This window comes from Hemicordylus capensis, chromosome 3, assembly GCF_027244095.1.
Source record: "Hemicordylus capensis ecotype Gifberg chromosome 3, rHemCap1.1.pri, whole genome shotgun sequence".
In the NCBI taxonomy this organism is placed as follows: Eukaryota; Metazoa; Chordata; class Lepidosauria; order Squamata; family Cordylidae; genus Hemicordylus; species Hemicordylus capensis.
This window is the reverse complement of record NC_069659.1, coordinates 2573851-2599548: the sequence shown is the minus strand read 5'-3', so window position 1 is coordinate 2599548 and position 25698 is coordinate 2573851. Positions and strand designations below refer to the sequence as shown.

Here is a 25698-nt window from a genome sequence, read left to right as displayed (position 1 = left end):
AGACCAGCTCTTTCCCGAGATTGGCAAGGGTTGCACGAGCATCCTTTTCGGGTCGCTGTGTTCCGGAAGGTGCATCTGCTTTAAAGTCTCAAGGCTGGGGTGTTATTTCCAGAGGTAAGGAGGAGAAAGAAGCTCCCCACCTCAGCTCCTGAGAAAGGGCTTGAGGTCAGAGTGGTGGATTAATGCAGCTCCACCCAGGAGAACAGCTGTGAAGCAGGTGCAGGGGAAAGAATGCCCTGCTCTTATCTAGGCTTTGTGTGGGTGGGAGGTTACTACAAAAGGAGGACTTGGGCAGATCGCCTGGTGGCGGCTGCTGCTGCTGCTGCTGCTGTGAGCCTGAGAAGACAAGGAGGAGGCTGAGTTGGTTCCTCACACTTATTTGTGTGACTCCTCCTCTGGGGTCAGGGTGGTGGGGGACTCTAGATTTGGCTGACAGTTTCAAACATCCTTCCTTTGTGGGACTGTCTTCTTGTATGCCAAGGAAACTGCCTGTCGCTGAGGATTTTGAGGGCCTGCTCACAGGTGCATATTCACTCTCAGTTCATGCTTAATAAATATGTTAAAAATAAATAAATAAAATGTTAGCCAGAGAGTCAGATTAATGAGTGGAGGTGTGCCCCTTAATAAATAGCCAGGCCTCTTGAAACTGGCTTCTACCAAGACAGACTATTGGTCCCTCTTAGACCAGTATTGTCTGCTCCTGCTGTTTAGGAACATAGGAAGCTGCCATATACCGAGTCAGACCATTGGTCCATCTAGCTCAGTATTGTCTTCATAGACTGGCAGTGGCTTCTCCAAGGTTGCAGGCAGGAGTCTCTCTCAGCCCTGTCTTGGAGATGTTGCCAGGGAGGGAACTTGGAACCTTCTACTCTTCCCAGAGCGGCCCCATCTCCTAAGGGGAATATCTTAAAGTGCTCACACATGTAGTCTCCCATTCAAATACAAACCAGGGTGGACCCTGCTTAGCATAATGGACAATTCCTGCTTGCTTCCACAAGACCAGCAGACTGGAGATCGGGCTGTCACTCAGAGGAAGAGGGCCCACTTTGCATGCCAACGATCCAAGGTTTAATCTCTGGCATCTCCAGGTAGGGTTGGAAACATCCCACCCTGGAGACCTGATGCTGGTCAGCATAGACCAGGGGTTCCCAACATGAAATAGGGAGGGACTTGCGGAAGGAGAGGTGGTCCTGAAGGTAGCTGGTCCCAACCTATTTCAGCAGGGATGGTTCCCAATCTTGGAACCCCAGATGTCATGGGACTACAATTCCCATCATCCCCAGCCGCACTGGCCAAAGACCCACGCCCTAAGTTGGGCTCTTAGGTCCTGGCCTCTTAAGGTTTGTACACATTCTGCAGAATAGCTGCTGCTGTGGCCACCAGGGCCACTTCACCTGTGGGCCCCATGGGAAGCTTCTGAAGCCGTGGCTCGTGAGCAGAGTGAAATGGCCACCCAGTATGGCTGGCGGCTTCACTCCGTGGTTGCTGGACCACCTGCTCTCCACTCTGCTGCTCATCTCAGCTCTTTCCCTCGCCGGCTGTCCCCCTCCTCTCGTCCCCCCGGCTAGTCTGCTAAGGAGGCGGGGTGAGGCAGCTGCCTCAGGGGGCGGATTGGGGGAGGCAGCACTTCCGCCATCCCCACCAGCCTACTTGCCAGCCAGGATGCTTCCCTCCTCCTCCTCCTGCTCACTCATCTCACTGCCTGCCATTTGCAAAGACTGGCCGGCAGCAGAAGCCTTTCAGGGCGAGCGGGGAGACATCCTTCTCAGCCCTACCGGGAGAGGCTGCCACAGACTGAAACTGGGACCACAAATACGCAAAGCAGGTGGTCTTCCGCTGAGCTACAGAAGCCCCCTTTTTAAAGAAACATTTTTCTTCCTAGGTGTGATTTCGGTGTACTAAATTGTGGGGATCCCTGCTGTATGGGTAGTAAATTTCAGGAGTTATACAACTATCTGAGGGCTAGTAGCCATTGATAGCCTCATCCTCCATGAATTTGTCTAATTCCAGCGTGGTGTAGTGGTTAGAGTGCTGGACTAGGACCGGGGAGACCCAAGTTCAAATCCCCCATTCAGCCATGAGACTTGCTGGGTGACTCTGGGCCAGTCACTTCTCTCTCAGCCTAACCTACTTCACAGGGTTGTTGTGAAAGAGAAACCCAAGTATGTAGTACACTGCTCTGGGCTCCTTGGAGGAAGAGTGGGATATGAATGTCATAAATAAATAAATAAATAAATAAATTCCCTTTTAAACCTGGCTATATTGGTGGCCATCTCATCTGGCAGCAGCAAATTCTGTAGCTTAAACTTTAACTGCAGCTTGTGTAAAGAAGTCCTTTCTTTTGTCAGATCAAATCTTTATCACCATCTTGGACCAGCAGGACCCTCTTTTGTCTGTCCTGAAACTCCCAGCATTTAGCTTCAGTGAATGACCCCAAGTTCTAATATTATGAGAGGGGCGGGGTGGGGAAACGTCTCTATCCATTTGATCAACACCATGCATAATTTTATATAACTCTTATTGTGTCCCCTTACCTGCCTTCTTTCTAAGCAAATAAATTATTTCTAAATTATAGAGGATGAGTGCACTGTTGTCTGTTCCCCAGCATACAGTGGGAAACCCCAGTTGGAGGCCACTTCCTGCATTGTGTACGTGCATCAAATAAACCTCTGTGCCCTGGAGGTCCTTGTATCAAGCAGCCTGCAGTCTGTTCTGAAGTGGAGCGTGTGCATTGGGGGGCCCTCTACTGCCAGCAATGTTCCTTGCTCTGCTGCTCTAGGCTGGGGTGGCCAAGCAGTGGTTGTTGGACTACAACTCCCATCATCCCCAGCCTCAAGAAATTATGTCTTGGGGTTAGGGGAGATTTAGTCCAATAGCAACTGGAGAGCCTCAGGTTGGCCGTCCCTGTCCTAGGCGAATTGGCCTCTTGCTGATACGGTAGATAGGAAGCTGCCATATACTGAGTCAGACCGTTGGTCTATCTAGCTCAGTATTGTCTTCACAGACAGGCAGCGGCTTCTCCAAGGTTGCAGGCAGGAATCTCTCTCAGCCCTCTCTTGGAGATACTGCCAGGGAGGGAACTTGGAACCTTCTGCTTTTCCCAGAGCAGCTCCATCCTCTGAGGGGAATATCTTATAGTGCTCACACATCAAGTCTCCCATTCATATGCAACCAGGGCAGACCCTGCTTAGCTAAGGGGACAAGTCATGCTTGCTACCACCAGACCAGCTCTCCTCTCCAATGACAAAATGGAGATGCAAGATTCAATGACAAAAGCACAATTTAGCTCTGCAAGTGATGAAATAAAATTGTGGCTGTGTTTTGTTTTGTTTTAAATTAAAGATGCTGGGTTTTTCTAAGCTTTCAAAGAGAATTGGATAAATTCATGAATAAGTATGCTGATGCCTCCTGGCAGAATTGCTAAAATGGAGCCTCCATGGAAAGAGACAGTGTACCTCTGACTGCCCGCTGCTGGAGGAATATGCCTTCATGTTCTGCTTGTGGGCTTCTGAGGGTCATCTTGTTGGCCACTGTAAGCAACAAGTTGCCATGTGAGACGGGCCCTTTTGGATATGGCAGGCTCTTTGGAGGTACCTTTCCAGTTCCCCCCACAAAGTGTGAATTGGCCTGGTTTTTCATGTGCTCCCACTCCATGTACTTGCCGTAGTCTTGCCTTTCCTGCTTCTCCTGGTTGCTTGATGATGGGACGCCTCTCTTAACATGGCTCTCATCCTTGTCCTGGTGCCAGTGTCTGATGACTTTGCCCCCGCTGATGGTCTCTTCCCCTCTTCCCTGCAGACGTCTCAGGGGGTCCAGGTGCGGCGCTTCAAGACCCTGGGAGACCTCATCGCTCTGTACCTGCAGCCGAATCAGGGCCTTGTCAGCACCCTGCTCTTCGCTGTTGAGCGGGAGAAGGAGAATGTGGAGGACAGAGACTACTCGGGTACAGGCTGCTTCTCGTCCTCTCCGACCACTGCCCCAAGTCCCCATCAAAGCCAGTCACTGCTGTGGGCCTGGGCAAAGCTGTCAATCTCTCTCTTACAGGTTTCTATTCCGGGCCCACAAAAGGCTGGATTGAGGGGGGGGGTGGAGAGCAGCCAGTAAGTTGTGGGGTTTCAGCCAGGCACGCTGCCCCCTCTTGCAGCGGGTGGGGCAGACCCTCGGTCCAGGGTTTATCTGAGCTGAAACGGGGACTGTGGCTAGGTCTTGACTCCAGAGTCAGTTCTCAATACCTGGGCTCAGCCCCGGAGACACACGGAGCAGTAATGTACTGAAAGAGTAGTGACATGGGCGCTTTCCAGATGGCACGCTGTTCAGCAGTAAAATGCTTCGGTTGGGCAGAATTGTTTTGAAAACAATCCTAGTCAATATCTTGTGTAACCCTCCTACAACTGGAAAACACACAGCTATTTTTTTGCGGAACACATGCAAAAGTTGTAGGCTTAAAAAGCAAGGATGAAATCCGAAAGGCGGCCTTGGAAATGTGAACGGCTCCTTGCACAGGGACGGCGATGTTGAAACACAGGCAGTACGGAAGCAGGCTTAGTGGACAGCAGTGACACTGTTGTAGCGTGTACTCTGGAAAGCACCGTGGAGTGGGTGTGGGGTGGTGCATGCTCGAATGTATTTGTGCAGCGCTGCAAGGAGAACCCGGCACTGCAGCCAGGGTGCGGTTGCAAATCCAGAAGTGTCGGCTGTCTCCATGGCAGGCCCCATAGCTGTGCCCACTGCAGCAGCCATGCCCACCCCCAGGACCTCCCCCCCCCACACTTAGATGCAATCATTCTTGGGGTTCTGTTACAAGAAGTCAGGGTAGTTTCCTGGTCCTATGGAGCTTGGACCTCATGTGGCTGCTGCTCACCCAGAAGAGCAGTCTGGATTGTCAACCACCAAGGGTGGAGGAGACGCCTTGAAACAGAGGGCAGGGAGAATGGCCATAAAGTCAACTGCAGCCCGATATTCAATTAAGTAACATCCTTGTTGACGTAGCAAGAACAGCATGTTTCCATTTACGAAGGGCTTTGCATCCTTGCTGAGATCCTGGAAGGGCAAATGTCCTGGGTCTGCATCCCTGCAGCACAACACCGGCCACTGCCCCTTTAACATTCTGGACCGCGTGAGCAGGTGTGAAATGAAGCCAATATTCTTAACATACCAATAGTGATTTGCATTTTACAAAGTCCCTGCCCCAAGGAGCTACCAATCTGAAATTCGACATAGGTGGCACAGCCGAGAGAAGCTAAGGGTGTGGAGGCAGTGGGTAGACAGGGCTGAACCTCAGGAAATCTTGGCTTGATCAGCTTGCAGGATTTCCCCAATTTGTTATTCCATATGGTTAGAATGGGGCTTACCTCCCTGGGGAAGGTATCTGGGGGAAGCCGCTGATGATTTGCCTCTGTCTTCCAGATGGGGAGGATGAGAAGCCCCCCTTGCCACCCCGTTCGGGATCCACCAGCATTCCTAGTGGCAGCATTGCCCCCTGCGTGGGTAGCAATGCCCCTGCTGTGCAGGATGGAGCCCTTGAAAGGTAAGTAGCGTGTTTCCCAGAATCCTCTGCTGTGAGCCCCAAGATGCTCCACACTGAAAATGTATCTCTCGAGGGGCTTCTGGTTGTGATCTTACAGTACGCCCCTCCCATTTTTGGCCAGCTCCTCCCCCCACCCCATTCATTTAAAGCAGGGTGCACAACTCAAATGCCACAGCGGGCCAGAAACAGCCATGACTTGATGTGGGTGGGGGCTGAGGTCCATTTTCGGTGCATTTATTCTTACAGTAAAATTAATTATGAAGATAGGAATTAAAGTGATTACTAGTTACTTGTGAGTCTTTCCCTCCCCGCAGGGACCCACAATTTTAACCAAGGAGAGTGGCCAGAAAATAAGCCTGTGCCAGCCCCACAAAATGCCGGGTTCTTTGTGGCTCCTGCTGTTGCTGGCTACCTGTGGGGCAGCAAAAACATCCCCGCAGGCCAGATTTGGCCCCCCACGGGCCTCATGTGGTGCAGGGCTGGTTTAAAGTAATGGGTTAGAAACATTAGGGTAACGACATGGGCAGTGGCCCGTGACTAGATCTTTTGGCGGTTCCCCTGCCTGCCTGCCTGCCTGCCTGCCTCCGTTCCATGGCACACAAGTCGCCCAGTGCTAGATCCGACCTTGGATAGAAAGCTCTCTGGAGCACCTTTCGCTTACCGCCACCAAGCACAACTATTCTTCTAGCTCAGCGCTGAACTGAGGGCAGATATTTGGCCTGAGCCCCACAACCCCTCTTTCTCTGGTAAATCAGCACTCTGGGCGCTCCTTCCACTGACAGTTTTCTAGGAATCCCATCCATGTCTTTAGGGATGCTTTTAAAGCTTATAGTTTCTGGTGGCACTCCCGGACTCTGTCCCTGACGAGGCCATCTCTGTTTTGCCCCTAGTGCGTTACTTCCGTTCTCTTTCAGCCTGCAAGGTCGTCTTTATCCTGCCCTCTAGGCACCCCCTGGGTACATGAGATGCTGCATTAGACTGTGTTGGCCCCGCAGCCTCCTAGCTCAGGGTTGTCTTCACCACTGACTGGCGTCAGCTCTCTAGAATTTCAGACAGAGAAGGGTCTTTCCCAGCCCTACCTGGGCGCTTTCCAGATGATCCACTACAACCGTGGTAAAATGCTTCGGCTTGGCAGGGCCGAATTGAAAACGTCCCCCAGAATCTACAATGGAAAATACAAGTACTTTTTGGCAATGGACATACAACGTTATAGCACTAAATCGCAGTGATAAAATCCGAAACAAGGCATCTGAAATGTGAATGGCACCCTGCTGACGGCATAGGGACTGCGGTGTCACAACACGGGAAGTATGGAAGCACACTTAGCAGATACGTTGTGACACTGTGGCCGGGGTTAAGCTAGAAAGTGCCCTGGAGATGCTGCCAGGGATTGAACCTGGGATGCAAATCTGGGGCTGCCCCACTGAGCTGAGGCCCCTCTCTGATCTTGGCTGCAGGTCTCCAATTTGTTCCTGGAGCAGCAGCACTGTGTGGAGAGAGTACCCTAAACCATCAAAACGGGTCCCTGCCCCAAGGAGCATGCTGTCGTGATGTTATATGACACTCGCCACCTTGGTGTCACCTTTGTGTGTATTGGGTAGATGATAAGGAGAGGGAAGAGACGGCTGTTGGGGTGAATAGGGGCAGATCCCGCTCTATGACGGGCACTTCATTGTGGTTTGTGGTGAAGGCGAAAGGGAATAATTAGCATTAATAGTCAATCTGTCAGACCCCGTGCTTAATTAAACCTGTGCAGTGAGTCATCCCTGGTTCTTCCTTGGCAGACACCAACCTCTCCGTCTGCTTATTGGCTCAGGCAGAGCAGACTCTGGGTCTCTCCCCTAGAGCTCCGGATTGAAAGCCCTCCTGCTACAGGAGGGAGGATCATTGGGCCCCTTGGGTGCCTCACCTGACCGTGCTTCTTCTTCTTCTTCCTCTTCTTCCTCTTCCTCTTCTTCCTCTTCTTCAGCACCACCAATGGGCTCAGCACCGTTTCCCACGAGTACCTGAAAGGCAGCTACTCCCTCGATTTGGAGGCCGTGAAAGCCGGTGCCAGCAGCCTGCCTCACCTCAACAGGACCCTCGTCACCTCCTGCAAACGCCTGCACAGGTAAGGGAGGAGGGGGGGGAAGGGGCTGCTGCACACCCCCACCCCCGGACTCTACTCCAAAACTCAGCTATAAATATTGCCCTTTGTAGGAAATGGTGTCGCAGCAGAATATCTGATTATGGTGGTCTCCAGAGACTCTCCAGCGTTCACAGCTGAGCAGTTGCAGGAGGCCCTGCAGGGCAGAGTCTGGATGGACTCCTTGGATGGCCACCATGGAGCAGGCTGGCCCACCTGAGACGCTTCAGTAGGGATGTGACCAAATTGATGTGGCGTGGCCTGCCGAATCATTTCAGCAGGCCAGGGGGTGGTGCTTTCCAGCATGAGTAAAGTGGGCCCTTATCTGCACCTCCGTTACATTTCCAGGCGTGTATTCAGAAGTCTGTACGCCCCTGCTGGGCTTCATCCAGCAACCTGTGTGCAGCAGCGGGTCACACGTGGCCACTGCACACGCTCGTGGCCATGTGCATCCCACTGCCACGTGCAGGTTGCTGGGTGAAGCCCCATGGCCACACACAGACTTCTGAGCAGCGCAGCCCCATGCCCGGAAAAGCAGCAGAGGAGCAGGTAAGGACCTGCTTTACACATGCTTAAAGGTTCTGCGCCCCACTGAAACATTTGTGCACATCCCTACTCAACAGCTGTTGCACTACAACTCCCATCATCTGCAGCTGCAATTGCAGATAATGGGAGTTGTGGTCCCAACAGCTGGAGAGCCTCAGAATGGCCACCCCTGAGGAAGAGGGTAATTCAGTGCAGTGTATTGTATCTTTATATCTCACTGTTCTGCTTTTCTTTGTTCTTCTAAAAATCTATTACTGGATTGTACTGTTGAGTGTTTTTACCTGTGAGAAATCTAAATATAGGGTGGTCTTGCCAAACGAGCCCAGAGCGTTTGGAAAATGGGATCGGGTGTTGAGGAAATTACAGGATATGGTTGGCTGCTTTATCCACTTATGGGTTTCTTGCTTAACTATAAGCATTAATAAGAAGGCATGAATGAGCAGGTGGTGGTGAGGAGTTTGTGTTGGCAAGTATAGCTTTGGAAGGCGTGGGAAATCAGCTGTGCAACTGGCCAATGAAGCCGCCTTCTACTGCATCAGGCTGTCTAGCCCAGAACTGTTTGGTTTTATTCTGTCGTCTTCTCATTCTCGTGGTACAAAAGTACAGTCTTCCTCATGGTTACAACATCATGGAACTGTCTGCATTGCTTACAAGCTATCTGACATGACAAATGGTTCTTTTGCTTTGTGTTTTTATAAAAGCTTAGTTAAACAAATTATCCAAAAGAGGAAAATGGAATAATTTAAAATGATCTGGTTCCACCTTCTTGTTCCAGTGAGGTGGACAAGGTCTTGGCAGGCCTGGAGATCCTGTCCAAGGTGTTTGACCAGCAGAGCTCCCCGATGGTCTCGCGGATCTTGCAACAGGTGAGTGTCACTGACAGGTGCAGAAAAGGGCAGCAGGAAGGGCCGGGGAGCTGAAGCACCATCCCCGGGAGGCGAAGCTCAAGGGTGTGTTTTGGGGCTTCTACGTTTAGTGGGGAGAGACTGTGGAGCCGGGACAGGAGACAAGTTTATGAAATGATGCCTGATTTGGGGAAAGTGGACATAGAAGTTCGTTCCCCCCATCCCATGCTACTGGATCATGGAATTCATGACCCCATAATGTGGTATTGACCACTGGCTTGAAAAGGCTTGGAAAGGGGACAAGGCAAATCCATGGAGGAGTAGAGGTCTCTCGGCAGCTCTTGAACTGTGATCGCAAAATGGAACTACCATGTTCAACAACAACAACAACAACAACAAATATTTATATACCGCTTATCAACAAGTTTCCAAAGCGGTTTACACAGAGAAATAATAGATGGATGGATGGATGGATGGATAGAATGGCTTTCTGTCCACAAAGGGCTCACAATCTAAAAAAGAAATATAAGACAGACACCAGCAACAGCCACTGGAAGGATGCTGTGCTGGGGGTGGAGAGGGCCAGTTGCTCTCCCCCTGCTAAATAGAGAGAATCACCACGTTAAAAAGGTGCCTCTTTGCCCAGTGAGTGGGGGTTCAGAGGCAGCACGCCTCCAGATATCAACTGCAAGGGACAAGCGACAGGGGTTAGCATTGCCTTCACGCCCTGCTTGTGTGTGGCCTTCCAGGCAGAACGGGATGCTTGAGCAGTTGGGCTCTTCTTGAATTCTTGAACAGCAGCAGATGGCTGAATGAGGAGGCTCTGGCTGTAGCCCCTCCTCGCCTCTCCAGCCAAGCCTTGGGTTGCCCTCAACTCACCACTACCACCACAACTTCTGTTTATATACCGCTTTTCAACAGAAGTTCTCAAAGCAGTTTACATAGAAAAATAAATAAGACAGTTCCCTGTCCCCCTGTGGGCTCACAATCTAAAAATAAACATAAGGTAGGCAACAGCCACTGGAGGGATGCTGTGCTGGGGATGGATAGGGCCAGTTGCTCTCCCCATGATAAATAGAAGAGAATTACCACTTCAAAAGGTGCCTCTTTGCTCTGTTTGCAGGGGAGGGTTCCTCACCTTCTTGAGGAACTGTTCAGGGTTACGAAGGAAGCTTTGGGGATGTCTAAGACATGAAACTTAAGATAATATCCTACAGCTTGTATAATCAAATCCTGAGTATTAAAGCCTTGCTGGTCTTGAATGAGTTTGCTTTGGGCTGGAAACTCTCCCTTCTTCCATCCTACCCGTGATTCTGACGATGGCCTTCTGGAAACCTTGTAGTCTCTCAGGGGGCTCTGGGCTCCCCCCAGTTCAGGGCTTCTGTGAAAGGTGGCCTGCAACCCTGCTGGGTTTTAAGCCAGGTCCAGGGTCCCCCAACCTTGGCTTCCCGGGTAGTGCTGGGCTGCATCTCCCGCCATACCCCGCCACAGTGACCTCTGGGCATTGTGGCTAGGGATGATGGGAGTTGTAGTACAAGGCTGGGAACACCTGATGTAGACCCCAGTGGGCTTCCTGTGGCCTTCCGTGAAATGGCACAGTGGTGAGAGATTGTGTGTATGCCCTTGATGCTTAGAAGCCTTCAAGACAAACTCCCAAGCATTGCATCCATTCCTGGGGTGGGGGGCACCCGCCCACTTGCCCTCTCACCGGGCTTCTTTGGGGTCTCTGTTGTCCAACTCTCCACCTTGTGGTTTCCAGGCCGCCAGTCAAACCGGAGAGCAGGAGCTGGAGAACCTGGTTCTGAAGCTGTCCATCTTGAAGGACTTCCTCTCCAGCATTGAGAAGAAGGTGAGTGAGGGAGGCATATCAGCTGGGGCAGGCTCCAGGACCCAGAGGGAGCTGGCCAGAAACCCTAGTGGACCAGAAGCGGTTGTTTGGTCCAGGGCAGATCGGAGGGGCCAGAGGCAGGGGTGTCGCTGAAGCCAGTCAGGAGGTCAAGATCCAAGGGAACGGGAGCGGAGGCAACATCCTCCCAAGCTGCTCAGATTGAGGAGTGAGCTCTGAGTCCAGGGCTTTATAGGGCCTGGTGGGCAGGGGTTGGCTTTTTGGGGCGGGGGCAGCTGGCTGTGCATAGGCAGGTTGGTTCTACAGCCCAGGTGGTGCTGTATGTAGAGGCCCGGAGCTCAGCCAGGGTTGCAGTGGAAACCGGTTGCAGGGAAGCTGCCAGAACCTGGTGCAGGGAGCCCCAGGGCTAGGGAGCCCCTCTCCCCAGGCCTTGCCAGGCTCTTCTCAAAACTGCCTGGCTGGAACAAATGCCCCTGTGGAAGGTTCATGACCTCAGCCCAATTCAGACATTTTGCTGTACGGGTGTACGGATGCCTGTGCACTTGTACATATGTTTGTGTGAATGACTGGATCTGGGTTCATTTGAAACGTGAATCTGGATACAGGCCCTTCAAATGCAAGGTACAGATAGCAAGTGTAGCTGCATTCAGCATAACATGTGAATGGCTGTCCTTGTGTACAGATCTGTACCTGTGTACACTGTACACATGTACAAGTGTTGAACATAACTTGTGAAGGGGCCTTTTGTCTAGGCTTAAAGCAGCACAAGAACTCTGAAGTTCTGTCCATTTCACAAGCGTGCAGGCTGTTCAGCTGTGGCATGTGTGCCAGTAAAAAACCAAAAACCTCCATCTCCCTGTTCTGGGTGACCTTTCCTCCTGCCTCTGTGACCCCTTCGCCCTCCTCCTGATGTCCTTACCAGTTGCTTTCCACACTTCCCCTAAATTTCATGCTTCCAGCCGGGGTAGGGCAACCCTGGCGCTGCAGCTGCTCTTGAACTACGTGGAGGAAGCTGAAAGGGGAGTGGAAGGAAGCGTCTCTTCGGCTGGAGGCCTCCAATGGCGACGTTTTTCCTCCCCCAAGTGGGGGTCGGAAGGAGGATCGAAGCGGTTCTCTGTTGTGCTTCAGAACTTTCAGAACTTTCCCCATCCAGAAATAAAAGACGAGGGTTACAGAGACTGTGGTTTAAAACCAGCTGGCAATTTGGTTGGAATAAATTGCAACCTTGCAAAGAAACAAAACATTGTAGTCATCAACTTTTGATGTTTTTATAGCTTGATTTTCAGGAGGGGAGGGAGGGTTGGTGGGTGGAGGGTCCTCTGGCTGGGAGGGGAGGCCAAGATCCCACACCGAGCACTGCCGGCTCTCTTGGAGGCGCACGGAGGGGCTGTGGAGGGGCATGCAGTGGAGCCCTTTGCCTGTTTGGGGCTGAGCAGTGAGTGTCCGGGGGGCGGGGCGGGGGGACTGGAATTGCCCTATGGGAGAGTCAAGGTTAGCGCATGGCTCTGCAGGGGTTCTTAGTGATTTCAAACTCTCTCTTCCAAATGCTTGAGGGTTGAAACATCTGAGCCTGTCACCCATGTCCTTGAATGCTGCTTAATTGACTACATTTCTCGGGCCCAGCATTATTTATTAGTTTATTTCATTTCATTTCTATACTGCCCTTCCAAAAGTGGCTCAAGGCAGTTTACATTTGGGGGTTGGACAAGTCAGGCACTGACCAAGGGTTTTTGAAGGACCCACATCCAACCCCTGAGGCCCTGGAGGAGACCAGTGCCCATATGGAAGGTGCCAGGAGAAGCTGGTGGCAGCAGCAGTAGCACGACTCTCTCCACAAGGAGAGTTGTGTGCCCAAGCCCCACTTCGCCCACCCTGTCCATCTGTAGATGATATTCCCATTTATAGATGGGGGTGTGTTATGAGAAGGCAACGGGGGGGGGCGGGGCGGCGGTATCTCCAGACAGATCAATTCTTCATTTTAAAATAGAAGTTCTTGCTGCTTTTCTCCAGATCACCACCTTGGCTATCGTGCAACTTCACAGCGCCATCTGCTGGCCATTTGCTGCTAACCCTCGATGAGAATCGAGGTTGTTGAGACATCATCTGGATGCCAACTAGAAAAGCAGTGAGAGCTTCTGTTTTAAAACAGAGCCTTTCTCCATCTATAAAGGCTCAGTAGCACGACCCTCTTGCCCAAGGGAAGCAGATTCCATTGCTGCCTCCTCCCACCAGCCAGTGGGGAGGGTGGAAGGAAGAGGAGGGACCCAGGGGGGAGGGTTCCTCCTCTCCTTTGTGCATTGGCCAATGGGGGAGATGCTCATAGAAATTTAGAGTTGGGAGGCCTTCAGAGGGCTTCTGGATCAGCCCCCTGGGTGGGTGCAATAGACACAGAGGCAAGGATGCCCCCATGCCTTGGAGGTGCTGCTGGAAAGGTTATGGCCATCTAGTCCCTGGGTGCATGGTGCAATTCTGTTCTTCCCTCTGCTCCCTCCCAGGCTCTGAAAGCTCTCCAGGAGATGAGTTCTACAGCACAGCCTGGGCTTGCCCCGCCTTCCTCTCGCAAAGTAAAGAGCATTCCTGTTCAAGCATTCGAGGTAAAACTTCCCCATTCCCAACCTTATATGCCCCCCACCAGAAGTTCCACCTAAGCCAGGACTGTGTGAACACATTCGCAGTTGGCTTCTGTGGAGGAAGACCTTTGCTCTGTCTAGCTCAGCCTAGCCAGGGCCGCACAGCTCTGTTTTTGGACTACAACTCCCATCATTCCCAGCCACAGTGGCCAGTTGGGAGTTGTAGTCCAGCATCAGCAGGAGGGCTGAACGTTGGCGCCCCCCTCCCCTCTCTCTTGTGTTTTGAGGAGCCACTTGTGGTTTGTTGATTTTTGCTTCTCCCCTCCCTCCCACACCCTGCACCCCCAGGTGAAGCTGGACCTAACCTTGGGTGACCTCACCAAAATTGGGAAATCCCAGAAGTACACCTTAAGTGTGGATGTGGAGGGTGGAAAGCTGGTGGTGTTGAAGAAGCAGAAGGACTCAACGGAAGACTGGAACACCTTCACTCATGACAAGAGTAAGAAGCCGTCCATCTTTCAAGGGAGGCTCTGCATGTTGGCCCTCCCTGAACTCTTCAGAGCTGCCTCAAGGCTGCGTCTCTGCTGCTCCCTTCCTGGGCTTTGCTTGTCTCCATCTCCTCTTCCCAGAGATCCCTTCCTGATCTCTCCCGACAACCCCTCAATGAGGCATTTTCACAGGATGTGGCCGTTTCTTCTATGGGATGATCCATTTACTGTGTGGATATTGAGGGGGAATTGCTCCCGTTTTGTAGGAGTGAGTTGGGTGCACAAATCCTCAGGCACACGAGCTGGTATTTTGGAATGTGTGGAGCGGGCCAGGCTGTCTGATGGGCGCCAACCTGCCCCACCACCCTGCTGACTCAAACTGGTGGTGTAAGTTGGCCCTTGAAGAGGCAGTGCCCCCGCTGTCTTCACATGTTCCAGAATCTCCCTCATGTCTTTGGGAATCTTCACGCCCCAAACCGTGCTCATTCCTACAGGGAGATCCCTTCTTGTAGGGTGGGCAAAACGGTCCTAAGTTGAACCCATGGTGGTGTGCTCCTTGGAAAGAGGGGACTCCCCTATCAGCCTGCTGCTTTACCTCTTCTTCTTCGCCCTCCCTCCCTCCCTCCCTCCCTCCTTCGCTCTCTCTCTAGTTCGTCAGCTGATAAAATCCCAGCGAGTACAGAATAAATTGGGCATCGTCTTTGAGAAGGAGAAGGACAAGACACAGCGAAAGGACTTCATCTTTGTCAGTGCCAGGGTAAGCGTGGAGTGGCTGTGGTGAAGGCCCCGTACACCAGAGAGGCTTTAAGAAGGACCTGCCTAGGGGGGTTGCATCAGCTCACGTGTTGTGTGTCCAGGTGCCAACATCTTTGCAGGTTACCATTGTCTAGAACAGAAGCAGCTTCCGCCTCCTAGAATGAAAGATCTGAAGCTGTGCTTCTCTGGGATACAAAGGGTCCCCGGTGATCAACTCCTGCTTTAAAAAAAACAAACCCAAACGTTTTAGCTAGTTTGCGATTAGAAATTAGCCAATGCTTTACTGGTGGCAGAAAAGCAAGTAATAAACTTTATAAACAAATAAATAAATCTTTAAGACCATGTCTATTCACAAGATCAAGAAATTCACCTGTATCAGCATCCACAGTCTTCTCTTTCAAGTTCTACCACAGAAAAATATAAATTGGTGTTTGCCATGTTAACTGTAGGCATTCTCCTGGATGGTGTGTGTGTCTTTTTAAATTATTATTATTATTTTAATGCATGCTAGGAAAAGGACATTCTTTGGGTGATTTTAAAGCACATTCAGATTTCAAGCAAAATCCCCGTGTAGAGAGAGAATTTAGAAATTGCAAACACTCTCTTTTTCCCCTGTCCCAGCTTGAGTGAAAAACTCATGTCTCTGCCCTTATCATATCTTGGCAATCCACACATGGGGTTCATATTCATTCCTAGGCTGAAATGCTTCCTCTGAAGGAACCCTGCCTTGTATGAAGCGCCCAGAAGTGTCCCTTGCTCTTAGCTGGAATCCTGCTATTTACAGTTTGGGAGATTCCAGCAGGTTCTGGGGCAAGCTGGCTTAAGGGCGGTAGGGACACGACAGCAGCAGTGCTGTGGGCAGACCCTGGAAGCCGGCCACTCACAAGAGACGTGGCAAGTCTAAACCCTACCTGAAAGCGGTGTCCTCTGCTTGGAAACTCCTCCTCCTAATCCCAGTTTCTGAGCATAGGCTATTGTTGCTCACTGGTGAGGGTACTGCACTCTCTGCATGTGTTCAGGGGCACTTCTCCTTTATTCATCACCCTGTTGCAGAACTGCGCTTGGCTCAGATCAAGCTCTGATTTAAGTGCCCAACTCAAACTGCAGCTGAAGGGGACCCTAGAGCTGAGACCCCCTAACAAGGTAGAAGAGGAGCTGTGCTGTGCACGTGGTTTGGGCTTCGAGACTTAAAAAAGCAGCCGACACGTGTTCCCAAGCCTACTTTGCAACTATGAGGACTAGTGGCTTGAGTTCAAAAAACAAACCCAACACCTACTATGAATATTTATGTACCGCTGTTAAGCAAAGGTTCCCAAAGTAGTTTACACAGAAAAATAAACAGAATGGTTTCCTGTCCCCAGAGGGCTCACAGTCTAAAACTTTGTTATTGTTTTAAATTCTTTTAATGTGTTAACTTTGTTTTTAATCTGTGGTGTGTTATTGTAGACCGCCCAGAGATGTGAATTTTGGGCAGTATACAAATAAATTAAATAAATAATTTAATTTACTTAATAAATAAATTAAATAAAAAGACACTCAAAGGTAGACGTCACCAGTGGCCACTGGAGGGATGCTGTGCTGGGGCTGGATAGGGCCAGTTGCTCACCCCCTGCTTTAAGTATAAGAGAGTTTCTCCACTTGAAAAGGTGTCTCTTTGTTCAGTTAGCAGAACAAAACAGAGAACTCTGTGGAGTGTGTGGGTGGGGGGAGTGCAGGGCCTAGAAAGCTGGAAACTCTGGGAGGTTTTGTCTGTGGATGCCACCTGGATCTCGGTGACGTCCTGTCTTGCCCCCTCCCTTCCCCTCCAGAAGCGGGAAGCCTTCTGCCAGCTCCTGCAACTGATGAAGAACAGACATTCCAACCAGGACGAGCCAGACATGATCTCCATCTTCATTGGCACGTGGAACATGGGTGAGTGTTGCCCTCGAGGTGGGGCGGGGGGGCACCTCTGCTGGGCTGTCAGATGTGTAGGGCAGAGGTTCTCCATCTCGGATCCCAGACGCTGTTGAACGACACCATCCCAGCATCCTGGAGATCATTGTCGCTGGGGGTGGTGATGGGAATCTAACAGCATCTGGGGACCCAAGCTGGAGAACCCCCAGTGCAGGGAGTGCACGGAGCAGAGGTTGCGGACAGAGAGAAATTGTTCTTCCTCTCACACAAGACCAGAGCCAGGGGTCATCCCATGAAACTGATGGCCGGAAAATTTAAGACCAACAAACGGAAGTACTTCTTCACACAATGCATAATTAATCTATGGAATCCTCTGCCACGAGATGTGGTGATAGCCAAAAACCCTGGATGGCTTGAAGAGGGGTTTGGAGAACTTAATGGAGGAGAGGTCTATCAAGGGCTACTAGTCAGAGGGCTATGGGCAACCTCCAGCCTCAAAGGCAGGATGCCTCTGAGCGCCAGTTGCAGGGGAGCAACAAGAGGAGAGAGGGCATGCCTTCATCTCTTGCCTGTGGGCATCTCAGAGGCATCTGGTGGGCCACTGGGTGAAATGGGATGCTGGACTAGATGGGCTTCCTTGGGCCTGATCCAGCAGGGCTGCTCTTACGTGTGCCTATGAAGCTGCCGTATACAGAGTTAGGCCATGGTGCTGGCTTGCCTAGCGTTGTCTGGGCTGTTTCGTTGGAGGGGAGCAACAGTCCTGCAGAGGTCCGGGCTGGGTCTCCTGAGTCCCTTGCTTGAGGAGACCTTTTAACGGGGGGTGGGGTGCTGAGGGCTGAACCTCGGACCTCCTGCATGTAGGCAACGGCCCTTCCCGGAAGCACCCTCTTCGGGCATCCGGGCCCTTCTTCTAAAGAGCCTCCCTGCCCCTGATGCCCTGGCGGAGGAGTCCTGCCATTGGCCCCCTCGGCTTCCTCTCTCCCTGGCCGAACGGCCCCTTTCTCTCAGTGCTGCATTTGGGCCCACGCAGTGGGGCTCCAGCGTGCCCCAGAGCTCCGCAGGCTTCTGACCCGCCCCGTGGACACCTGGCCGCGCTGCAGCTGGCCTCCCTTGGCTAATCCCCAGCGGGTGGATAACTGGTGGTTTCCCTCCCCACAGGCAGCGTGCCCCCTCCCAAGCAGATCGTCTCCTGGCTTGCCTCCAAGGGCCTGGGCAAGACGCTGGACGAGATGACCGTCACCATCCCCCACGACATCTACGTCTTCGGCACCCAGGAGAACTCCATGGGGGACAAGGAGTGGGTGGACGTCATGCGGGGGGTCCTGAAGGAGTTCACGGAGATCGAATACCGGCCGGTAAGTGCCCACGAGCTGGAGGGGAGGCTAGCTGGGCGGGGGGTGCTTGCAAAGGCAGCCCTTCCGTTTTGACTTCACCTCTTCCTCCTCATCCCCAGTGGAAAGAGAGCCCACGCGCCGGTCTCTCCCTTGCCTGGCTCCTTCCTCGGCATTGAGGGCCCCACAGCTCCACACAGTCGGAACGTGTTTTGCAAGTCTGCATGGCAAAAGCCGCCCTTGTTGCTGGTGTCCTAGCAACTGGTATTCTGGGAAAAGTAGCCCCCATGGCTAGTACTGGGCCTCTGTCCACTCCTCCTCCGTGAATTTCTGGTCCCCTTTGTGGCCTTGGCCACTTCTTGTGGCAGCAAATCCTGCTGTGGGTTAGTCAGGCGTTGTGTGATTTTATTCTGCTGTTGTGATTGGAGTAGGAGGGCAAGGGGAGAGGAGTTGGGGGCCTGCTGGGTTATAGAGGCCACAGAAGAAAGGGAAGGAGCCGTTCAGGGCCCTGAAGCCTCTGCCCCAACCACCAGAAACTCCTCCTCACCTCCTCTCACGATTCTCTCCATTCTGCCCTGACATAAAGCAGGACTTGTGCCTATGAGCATGTGCAGAGTATTTTCCATTTTCTCTGAGCTACTGCAGCCATTTCCACACTGTCTGCAATTATTATTATTATTATTACTTGTTTACACAGTCAGACAGGTGTTATTGACTGGTTTGTTTTATCCAGACATCGAGTCCTTCCCAAGGACCTAGGATGGCTGAATTTTATCGTCAATACTGTGGTTATTATAGATATCGTCGCAGAATATAGGCTGTTCCCAGTAAAGCTGCTTTTTGTAATTGGCTGGTGGTGATTTCTGTGGCCCCGATGGTGTTGAGGTGCTCTTCAAGGTCTTTTGGAACTGCACCCAGGGCGCCAATTACCACTGGGATTATTTGGGTCTTTTTCTGCCACAGCCTTTCAATTTCAATTTGTAGATCTTTGTATTTGGTGATTTTTTTCTGTTTCTTTTTCTTCTATTCTGCTATCCCCTGGTATTGCTATGTCGATTATTTTGACTTGTTTTTCTTTCTTCTCGACTACAGTTATATCTGGTGTATTGTGTGGCAGATGTTTGTCTGTTTGTAGTCGGAAGTCCCATAATATTTTTACATCTTCATTTTCTTCAACTTTTTCAATTTTATGGTCCCACCAATTTTTGGCTACAGGTAGCTTGTATTTTTTGCAGATGTTCCAGTGTATCATCCCTGCTACCTTGTCATGCCTTTGTTTGTAGTCAGTCTGTGCGATCTTTTTACAACAGCTGATTAGGTGGTCCACTCTTTCATCTGCTTCTTTACAAAGGCGGCACTTGCTGTTTGTGGTGGATTTTTCGACTTTTGCTCTTATTGCATTTGTTCTTAGTGCCTGTTCTTGTGCAGCCAGTATTAAACCCTCTGTTTCTTTCTTCAAGGTGCCATTCTGAAGCCATTGCCAGGTCTTGGTGATGTCTGATTTTCCACTTATATTGTGCAAATATTGACCATGCAGGGGCTTCTTTTTCCATTGTTCTGCTCGGTTCTTGACTTGTTCTTTCTTGTAGGCCTGCTTTGTTTCATTGGTGTTGAATAGTTTCTCGTTCTTGACCATTTGAAGTGCATCTTCTTCACTGTCCTTGGTATATTCTTCAAGGCCTCTTTTCTCTTCCTCTTCTGTTTGATGGACTTGCAGCATTCCTCTTCCACCTGAGCTGAGAGGGAGGTATAGCCTATCGACATCACTGCGGGGGTGCAAAGCATGATTGATGGTCATGATTTTCCTGGTCTTACGACCTAGCGTCTCTAGCTCTGCCTCTAGCAGAGGCTTTTGTTGTTGTTGTTGTTGTTGTTGTTGTTATAGATTTATATCCCGCTCTTCCTCCAAGAAGCCCAGAGTGGTGTACTGCATACTTGAGTTTCTCTTTCACAACAACCCTGTGAAGTAGTTTAGGCTGAGAGAGAAGTGACTGGCCCAGAGTCACCCAGCAAGTCTCATGGCTGAATGGGGGATTTGAACTCGGGTCTCCCTGGTCCTAGTCCGGCACTCTAACCACTACACCACGCTGGCTCTGCTCTGGATTACTGTCCTGGATGGTGTTTCCAGGCCGAAGGAGCAGCTTTGAGGCAGGACAGAAGCCCTGGGCTGCTGGGGGTAATTCAGGGGAGAGCAAACACATGAGGGAGGGGGGGAAATTGGGGTGTGTGTGTGACAGCTCTCCACATCCCAAGTGTTGACATGCTTCCTGCCTACACCTCCCCTTCTCCATCTGCTGTAGACAAGCACTGAACACGGGACATCTGGGGGTGGGGGGCGCGGCAGCGGCAGCCAGGGAACCGGCTCCTGTTGCTAGGGATGTGCACGGACATGTTTGGTGCTTCAGGCAAATCCTGTTCAACTGCCGGCGGCGTTCAAGCTGATTCCACAGACCTTCCGCACGGACGCCCCGGTCATTTGCATGCTGATGCCGATTGGGGCGGCAGGAAGGAACGCTGCAGCCCTGTGTGGCTGTTTCTAAAACAAGTGCCAGCAGGGAGGGGGCAGGCAGGTAAAGAGCGCCTTACCTGTTTGTTAGAGGCACCCCTCCCCACCCGGCAAGGGAGTGCACACACAGCTCGTGCATATCCCTGCCTGTTACCCCTTCATGCGTTGGCCCTCCCTGGAAATGCTAGTGACTGCACGGAGCTCAGAGTCACTGTCTGCTTGCCATCTCCCCCTGCCAGCAGTAAGACCCTCCAGATTTGTAGGGAGGGGAACCCAGAAAGCCGCCTTATGCGGAATCAGGCCGGCTGCTGACATCCTTTTTAACCAGAGAGGTCGGGGACATTCTGCATGCAGTCAGGTGCTCTGCCTCCTCTCTGGAAATGTGCTACCCTTTCAGAGCAGAAATTCAGAGCCATTTCTCTCCGTTTTCCTCCCCAGTCTCAGTTGTCGCTTAGCAGACTGAGGCAGGGGTTCTCAACCTCAGGCCCACAGATCATGATGGACTACAACTCCCAACTTGTGGGAGTTGATGTAGGCTCCTTGGAGAAAGAGCAGGATGTAAATGTAAAAAAAAAAATAATAATAATAAAAATAATAAAACTCCCATCATCCCTTGCCACGATGGTTCTGGCCATTTGTAACAGGGAATGATGGGAGCTGTAGTCCAACAACCTCTGGGGACCCAAGGTTGAGAACCCTTGAGTGATGGGAAACAAAACAAGCAAACGTTGCTAGCATTTTTCTACTGCGTTTATCCTTGTCTGTCCTTCTACACAACGAACCCAGCAAAGAGTCTTCATGAAGGTGAACTTTGGTCCATCTGCCTTTCTCTCTCTATGGGGCATCGTAAAGCAGTATGTCTACTCCCCCAACTTTGGATCCAATGCAAACAGGTTCAAAGGGTTGTCTCCTGGGTTGCCTTTTCAGATAGCCATGCAGTCCCTCTGGAACATAAAAATAGCCGTCTTGGTGAAACCAGAACATGAGAACCGGATCAGCCACGTCAGCACCTCAAGTGTCAAGACTGGGATCGCCAACACCCTGGGTAAGGAGGCGGCTGTCAGGAGCTTGGCGAAGAGGTCTCCAGCAGTCCGGGGTGGCAGCCGGCTTGCGTCAGTGATGTCCATGTCAGGCTAGATCCATTCATCAAATTGTTGGAAAAGGTGGCCTCTCCGTTGTTTATGTTCTCTGGCAGGAATTCTAGAGTGGGTTTCGACTTGCAGTTCTGTGGTACATCTACGCTGTCTGTTTAAATGGCCTTTATACAGGTTTAATGGTCAAGCGTTCACTTGAAGCAGCTGTGGTTTTGTGAAAGTATTACAATGACTTGTATTACACAGACTCTGGCCCCTTCTCACAGCTGCAATTTCCAGGGTTCCTTGGGGGTAAGGCATAGATGGCAGCTGAGCTGCCTGTAGTTTCCAATTTAGGCCTTGAGTGGTTAACGTGAAATTTTGACCAGGCTGACAAACCAAGAACAGGGTGGAGATGAGCCTCGGCTGAAGGGTGCTTCTGGAAACATCCCCATGAGATGCTTGTTCCCCGGGAGCGTTTCAGCATCGTCGCCACATGCATCGTCACTCACCTCTCCTCCATCTCGCTTCTCCTAGGCAATAAAGGGGCCGTGGGCGTCTCCTTCATGTTCAACGGCACGTCCTTTGGCTTTGTCAACTGCCACCTCACCTCTGGCAACGAAAAGACAGCCAGGTGAGTCCCCGCAGTGGCGTGGGCAGGAAGGCTCCTGGGTGTGCCAGGTTGGGAGACAAAACCGCAGGGTTAGCAAGACCAGGCTTCCCATGTGGCGGACTCATGTTGGAGGCCCATGTGCTTGTGTCCATGCCCTCCCATGCCCTCCAACTCTGTTGGCTTCTCACTAGTTCCGCAGCACAATGCAAAGTGCTTGCTGTACACAGCTCCAGACCTGACCACCTTCTTTTCATGTGAATCTGCATTAGAGGTTCTTCAGCTGATGGGCTTGCTGTCAGAGATTAGGAAAGGGGTGACCCCCAGGGAATGCTCCTCTTCAATGGTAAAGCCCCAACTGTGTAATGCGCTCCCCGGAGCTGCTGATCTGGTGCCCAGCCAGAGACATTTTAGGCATCAGGCGAAGGCCTTCAACTAATTTTAAGGCGGTTGCTTTATAGTATGCTCTTTCTCCTTGCATTTGTTTTGGTTTCGTATTGTGGTTTTGTGTTTTGTTTGTCGATTGTTTTGGAAATTTCAGATTTAAACTTGGGCTACCAACTGACCATCCCTTTTGGAATGATGTTCTTTCTTGGATTTTGTTTTCAGTTATGAACATAGGAAGCTGCCTTCTACCGAGTCAGACCCTTGCTCCATCTAGCTCAGTATTGTCTGCTCAGACTGGCAGCAGCTTCTCCAAGGTTGCAGGCAGGAATCTCTCTCAGCCCTACCTTGGAGATGCTGCCAGGAAGGGAACTTGGAACCTTCTGCATGCAAACATGCAGAAGCTAGTCTTCCCAGAGTGGCCCCATCCCTGAAGGGGAATATCTTACAGTGCTCACAGATGTCGTCTTCCATCCAAATGCAAACCAGGGTTAGGGTTAGGGTTTAGCTAAGGGAGCAATGCATGCTTGCTACCAGAAGACCAGCTCTCCTCCATTTGTTTCCCATCAAGTTGTACCTGCTTGCTCAACAACCGACAATCTCTTCTTAACTTGCGTATAACCTCAAATGGCTCAGTTTCTGGCTTATATTTGAGTTTTTCTCATTTGTTCTTTTCTAGTGCTGCACAGTTTTTACACATGTGCTGTATTTGTTGGAAATAAAATATTTTTTTTTAAAGAAAGAAATTGGGGGAATTAACAGTCCTATCTCATTTAAAATTAAATTAACAAACGGTCCTTATTCAGTAGAGATGGTACCTGTATTTTCCTTATGGATGTTCAGGTGGGTGCTGTGTGCCCACGGTGGGCCTAATGCTGTGTCTGCCTTGGTGACAGGCTTTGCCACTTGGCTACTGTGGACCAGATTTTGAAACTCTGGGAATTTTAGAAATTGAGGGGACATCTTGCACATCTAGCAAATTGTGCAAAATCCTCACTCTTAAACATGAAGATAATAGAGCTGAATTTAAAAAAAAATGGGGGTGGGGGGGGCAGCTATGTGTGCCTAGACCACCTCATAGCATTGCTGCTCGGATAAAATGGATAGGAGGAAAGAACGCAGAAATTCTCCCTGAACTCCTTGGAGGAAGCGCAGGATATAAAACAGGCATTCTTAACCCTGGGTCCCTAGGCGTTGTTGGACTACAACTCCCATCATCCCCTCCTGCCACTGTGGCTGGGGTGGTGGAAGTTGTAGTCCAAGTAATAGTCCAACAACATCTGGGAACCAAAGTTTGAGGTGTCCTGATATAAAATGAGTTTGTGACTTTCTCTCCATCTCATGCTGGGAGGACTCTACCGCATATTTTTCCCCCTGAATGTTTGAAATGCTTGTACTCTGTTTTGTGTGAAGATGCATATTTCTCTCTTAAAAGTGCTGAAACCTTTCTTTGGTGGGGTCTGCCCCTGGTCCTCCTGCACGTGGCGAACTCATACCTCTGTGCAACCATTTCCTTACTAACGTAACCAATATTTGGTTCAGCCCTATAACATGAAGCAAAGAGACCCGTTTCCCCCCTCTGCCGCCTTTTGCCCCTCATTTCTCCCCTTTTGGCCACCAGGAGGAACCAGAATTACCTGGACATCTTGCGTCTCCTCTCCTTGGGGGACAAGCAGCTTGGCTCCTTCGACATCTCGCTCCGCTTCACGCACCTCTTCTGGTTCGGGGACCTGAACTACCGTCTGGACATGGACATTCAAGTGAGGCAGCGGTTTGACTGGCGGTGGGCTCTGGTCTCCTGGGAGGGGTCAAGGCTCATCCTCCGTATGACTTCATGAATTCCAGGAAGACAGTGCCTCTGAGCATGTGCAGACCAGGCCATTTTAGTAATCGCAAGTGGACTCCAGACATGTCATGGAAGATCCAACTCGTGGATTTCCTCTGTCCTGTCTGCTGTGGCATGGCGGGAAGGGAGACGGTCAGAAAGTGTGGTGGCTTCCAGGCAGTTCTTAAACGCCAGCTCCACTTTTGGAAGCCAACTGAGGAGGGGAGGGCACAGGCAGGACTAGTTCATTGAGGTGACTCGAGTGGCTGCACCGGACCATCTGAGCATTGCACTCAAGATCCCTGGTGATGTCATAGAATGGGCGTTCCCAACCTCAGGTTCCCAGATGTGTCAGACTACAACTCCCATCATCCTCAGCCGGGATGCTGTAGTCCGACACCATCTGGGAAGCCCAGTGGTAGAGGATGTTGGTTTGCACAGCTTGAGTCACGCATGGGAAGAGACAGAAGGGCTCTCCCCGCTGGGGATTCTCGTAGCTGACTAGGATTTGAACTCGGCTAAATGCAACAAACCACACGTGGGGGAAAATGGCTGTGGTGTATCTTCTTCCCTCAGGAAATCCTCAACTACATCAACCGCAAAGAGTTTGAGCCTCTCCTCAAGGTGGATCAGCTCAACCTGGAGAAGGAGAAGCACAAGATCTTCCTGCGATTCAGTGAGCAACCGATACTTCTCTCTCGGACTGTGGGTTATGTCCTTCAGGGTTATGTCCTTCAGCAGAGCATTTCCTGGCACTGATGTCAGGATCAGAGCAAATGAGCACAAGGCTTTAGGTGCTTAATAATGTAAGCACGCACACACTGCAGAATGTTGACGTGGCCAATGGCATAGGTGGCTAGTAATATTTATTTGCTCTCAGATTTATTAATTTTTTAAAAAAGCTTCCATGAACACAGAGGATAGGTCTATTAATGACTAATGGTCAAAGTAGCCCAAGGTGCAACTGTGGAACTCATTGCCACAGGAGTGGAAAATGGAACAAGGTGAAACCTGACAAGTCATGTATGAGTGACAAGGGCTTTATTATTATTAATAAATAAACACTCATTATTTAAATAGTGCATTTCCTAAGAACTTAAAATGGTTTTATATATAATCTCAACAGTCTTTACAACAGTGCTGTCAGGTAGGCCAGTACTATTATTCTCCTCCCTTTTAAACATTTTGTGTGAATTGTTATTGGGAATTCCGGTGTGTCCAGTCTTTCTGTAGTGCTTGAATGCCCTGTGCAAAGGAGGAATCTAAGTTAATAAACAACCGGGCTAAGAATGGATGTCACAGCAATGAGTGGGGCCTGAGACGCAGAGAGCACAGCCCACCTAAGAGCCCCCACTCATCTCATGGCTGAGGCT

The 25698-nt window shown here is 50.8% G+C and overlaps 1 protein-coding gene across 1 annotated transcript in view; it reads left to right on the top strand.

The window, feature by feature from the left end:
- The window catches only part of INPPL1 (inositol polyphosphate phosphatase like 1), an 89470-nt gene that overhangs the window by 42879 nt on the left and 20893 nt on the right, over positions 1–25698 (top strand). The window contains exons 3-16 of the mRNA XM_053310259.1: positions 3799–3943; positions 5407–5527; positions 7497–7637; positions 8974–9064; positions 10803–10892; positions 13385–13483; positions 13808–13958; positions 14598–14704; positions 16512–16614; positions 17755–17951; positions 21361–21478; positions 22044–22140; positions 24122–24260; positions 24902–25001. Coding sequence (XP_053166234.1) covers positions 3799–3943; positions 5407–5527; positions 7497–7637; positions 8974–9064; positions 10803–10892; positions 13385–13483; positions 13808–13958; positions 14598–14704; positions 16512–16614; positions 17755–17951; positions 21361–21478; positions 22044–22140; positions 24122–24260; positions 24902–25001 — 1699 coding nt within the window. The remainder of the gene's footprint in view (positions 1–3798; positions 3944–5406; positions 5528–7496; positions 7638–8973; positions 9065–10802; positions 10893–13384; positions 13484–13807; positions 13959–14597; positions 14705–16511; positions 16615–17754; positions 17952–21360; positions 21479–22043; positions 22141–24121; positions 24261–24901; positions 25002–25698) is intronic.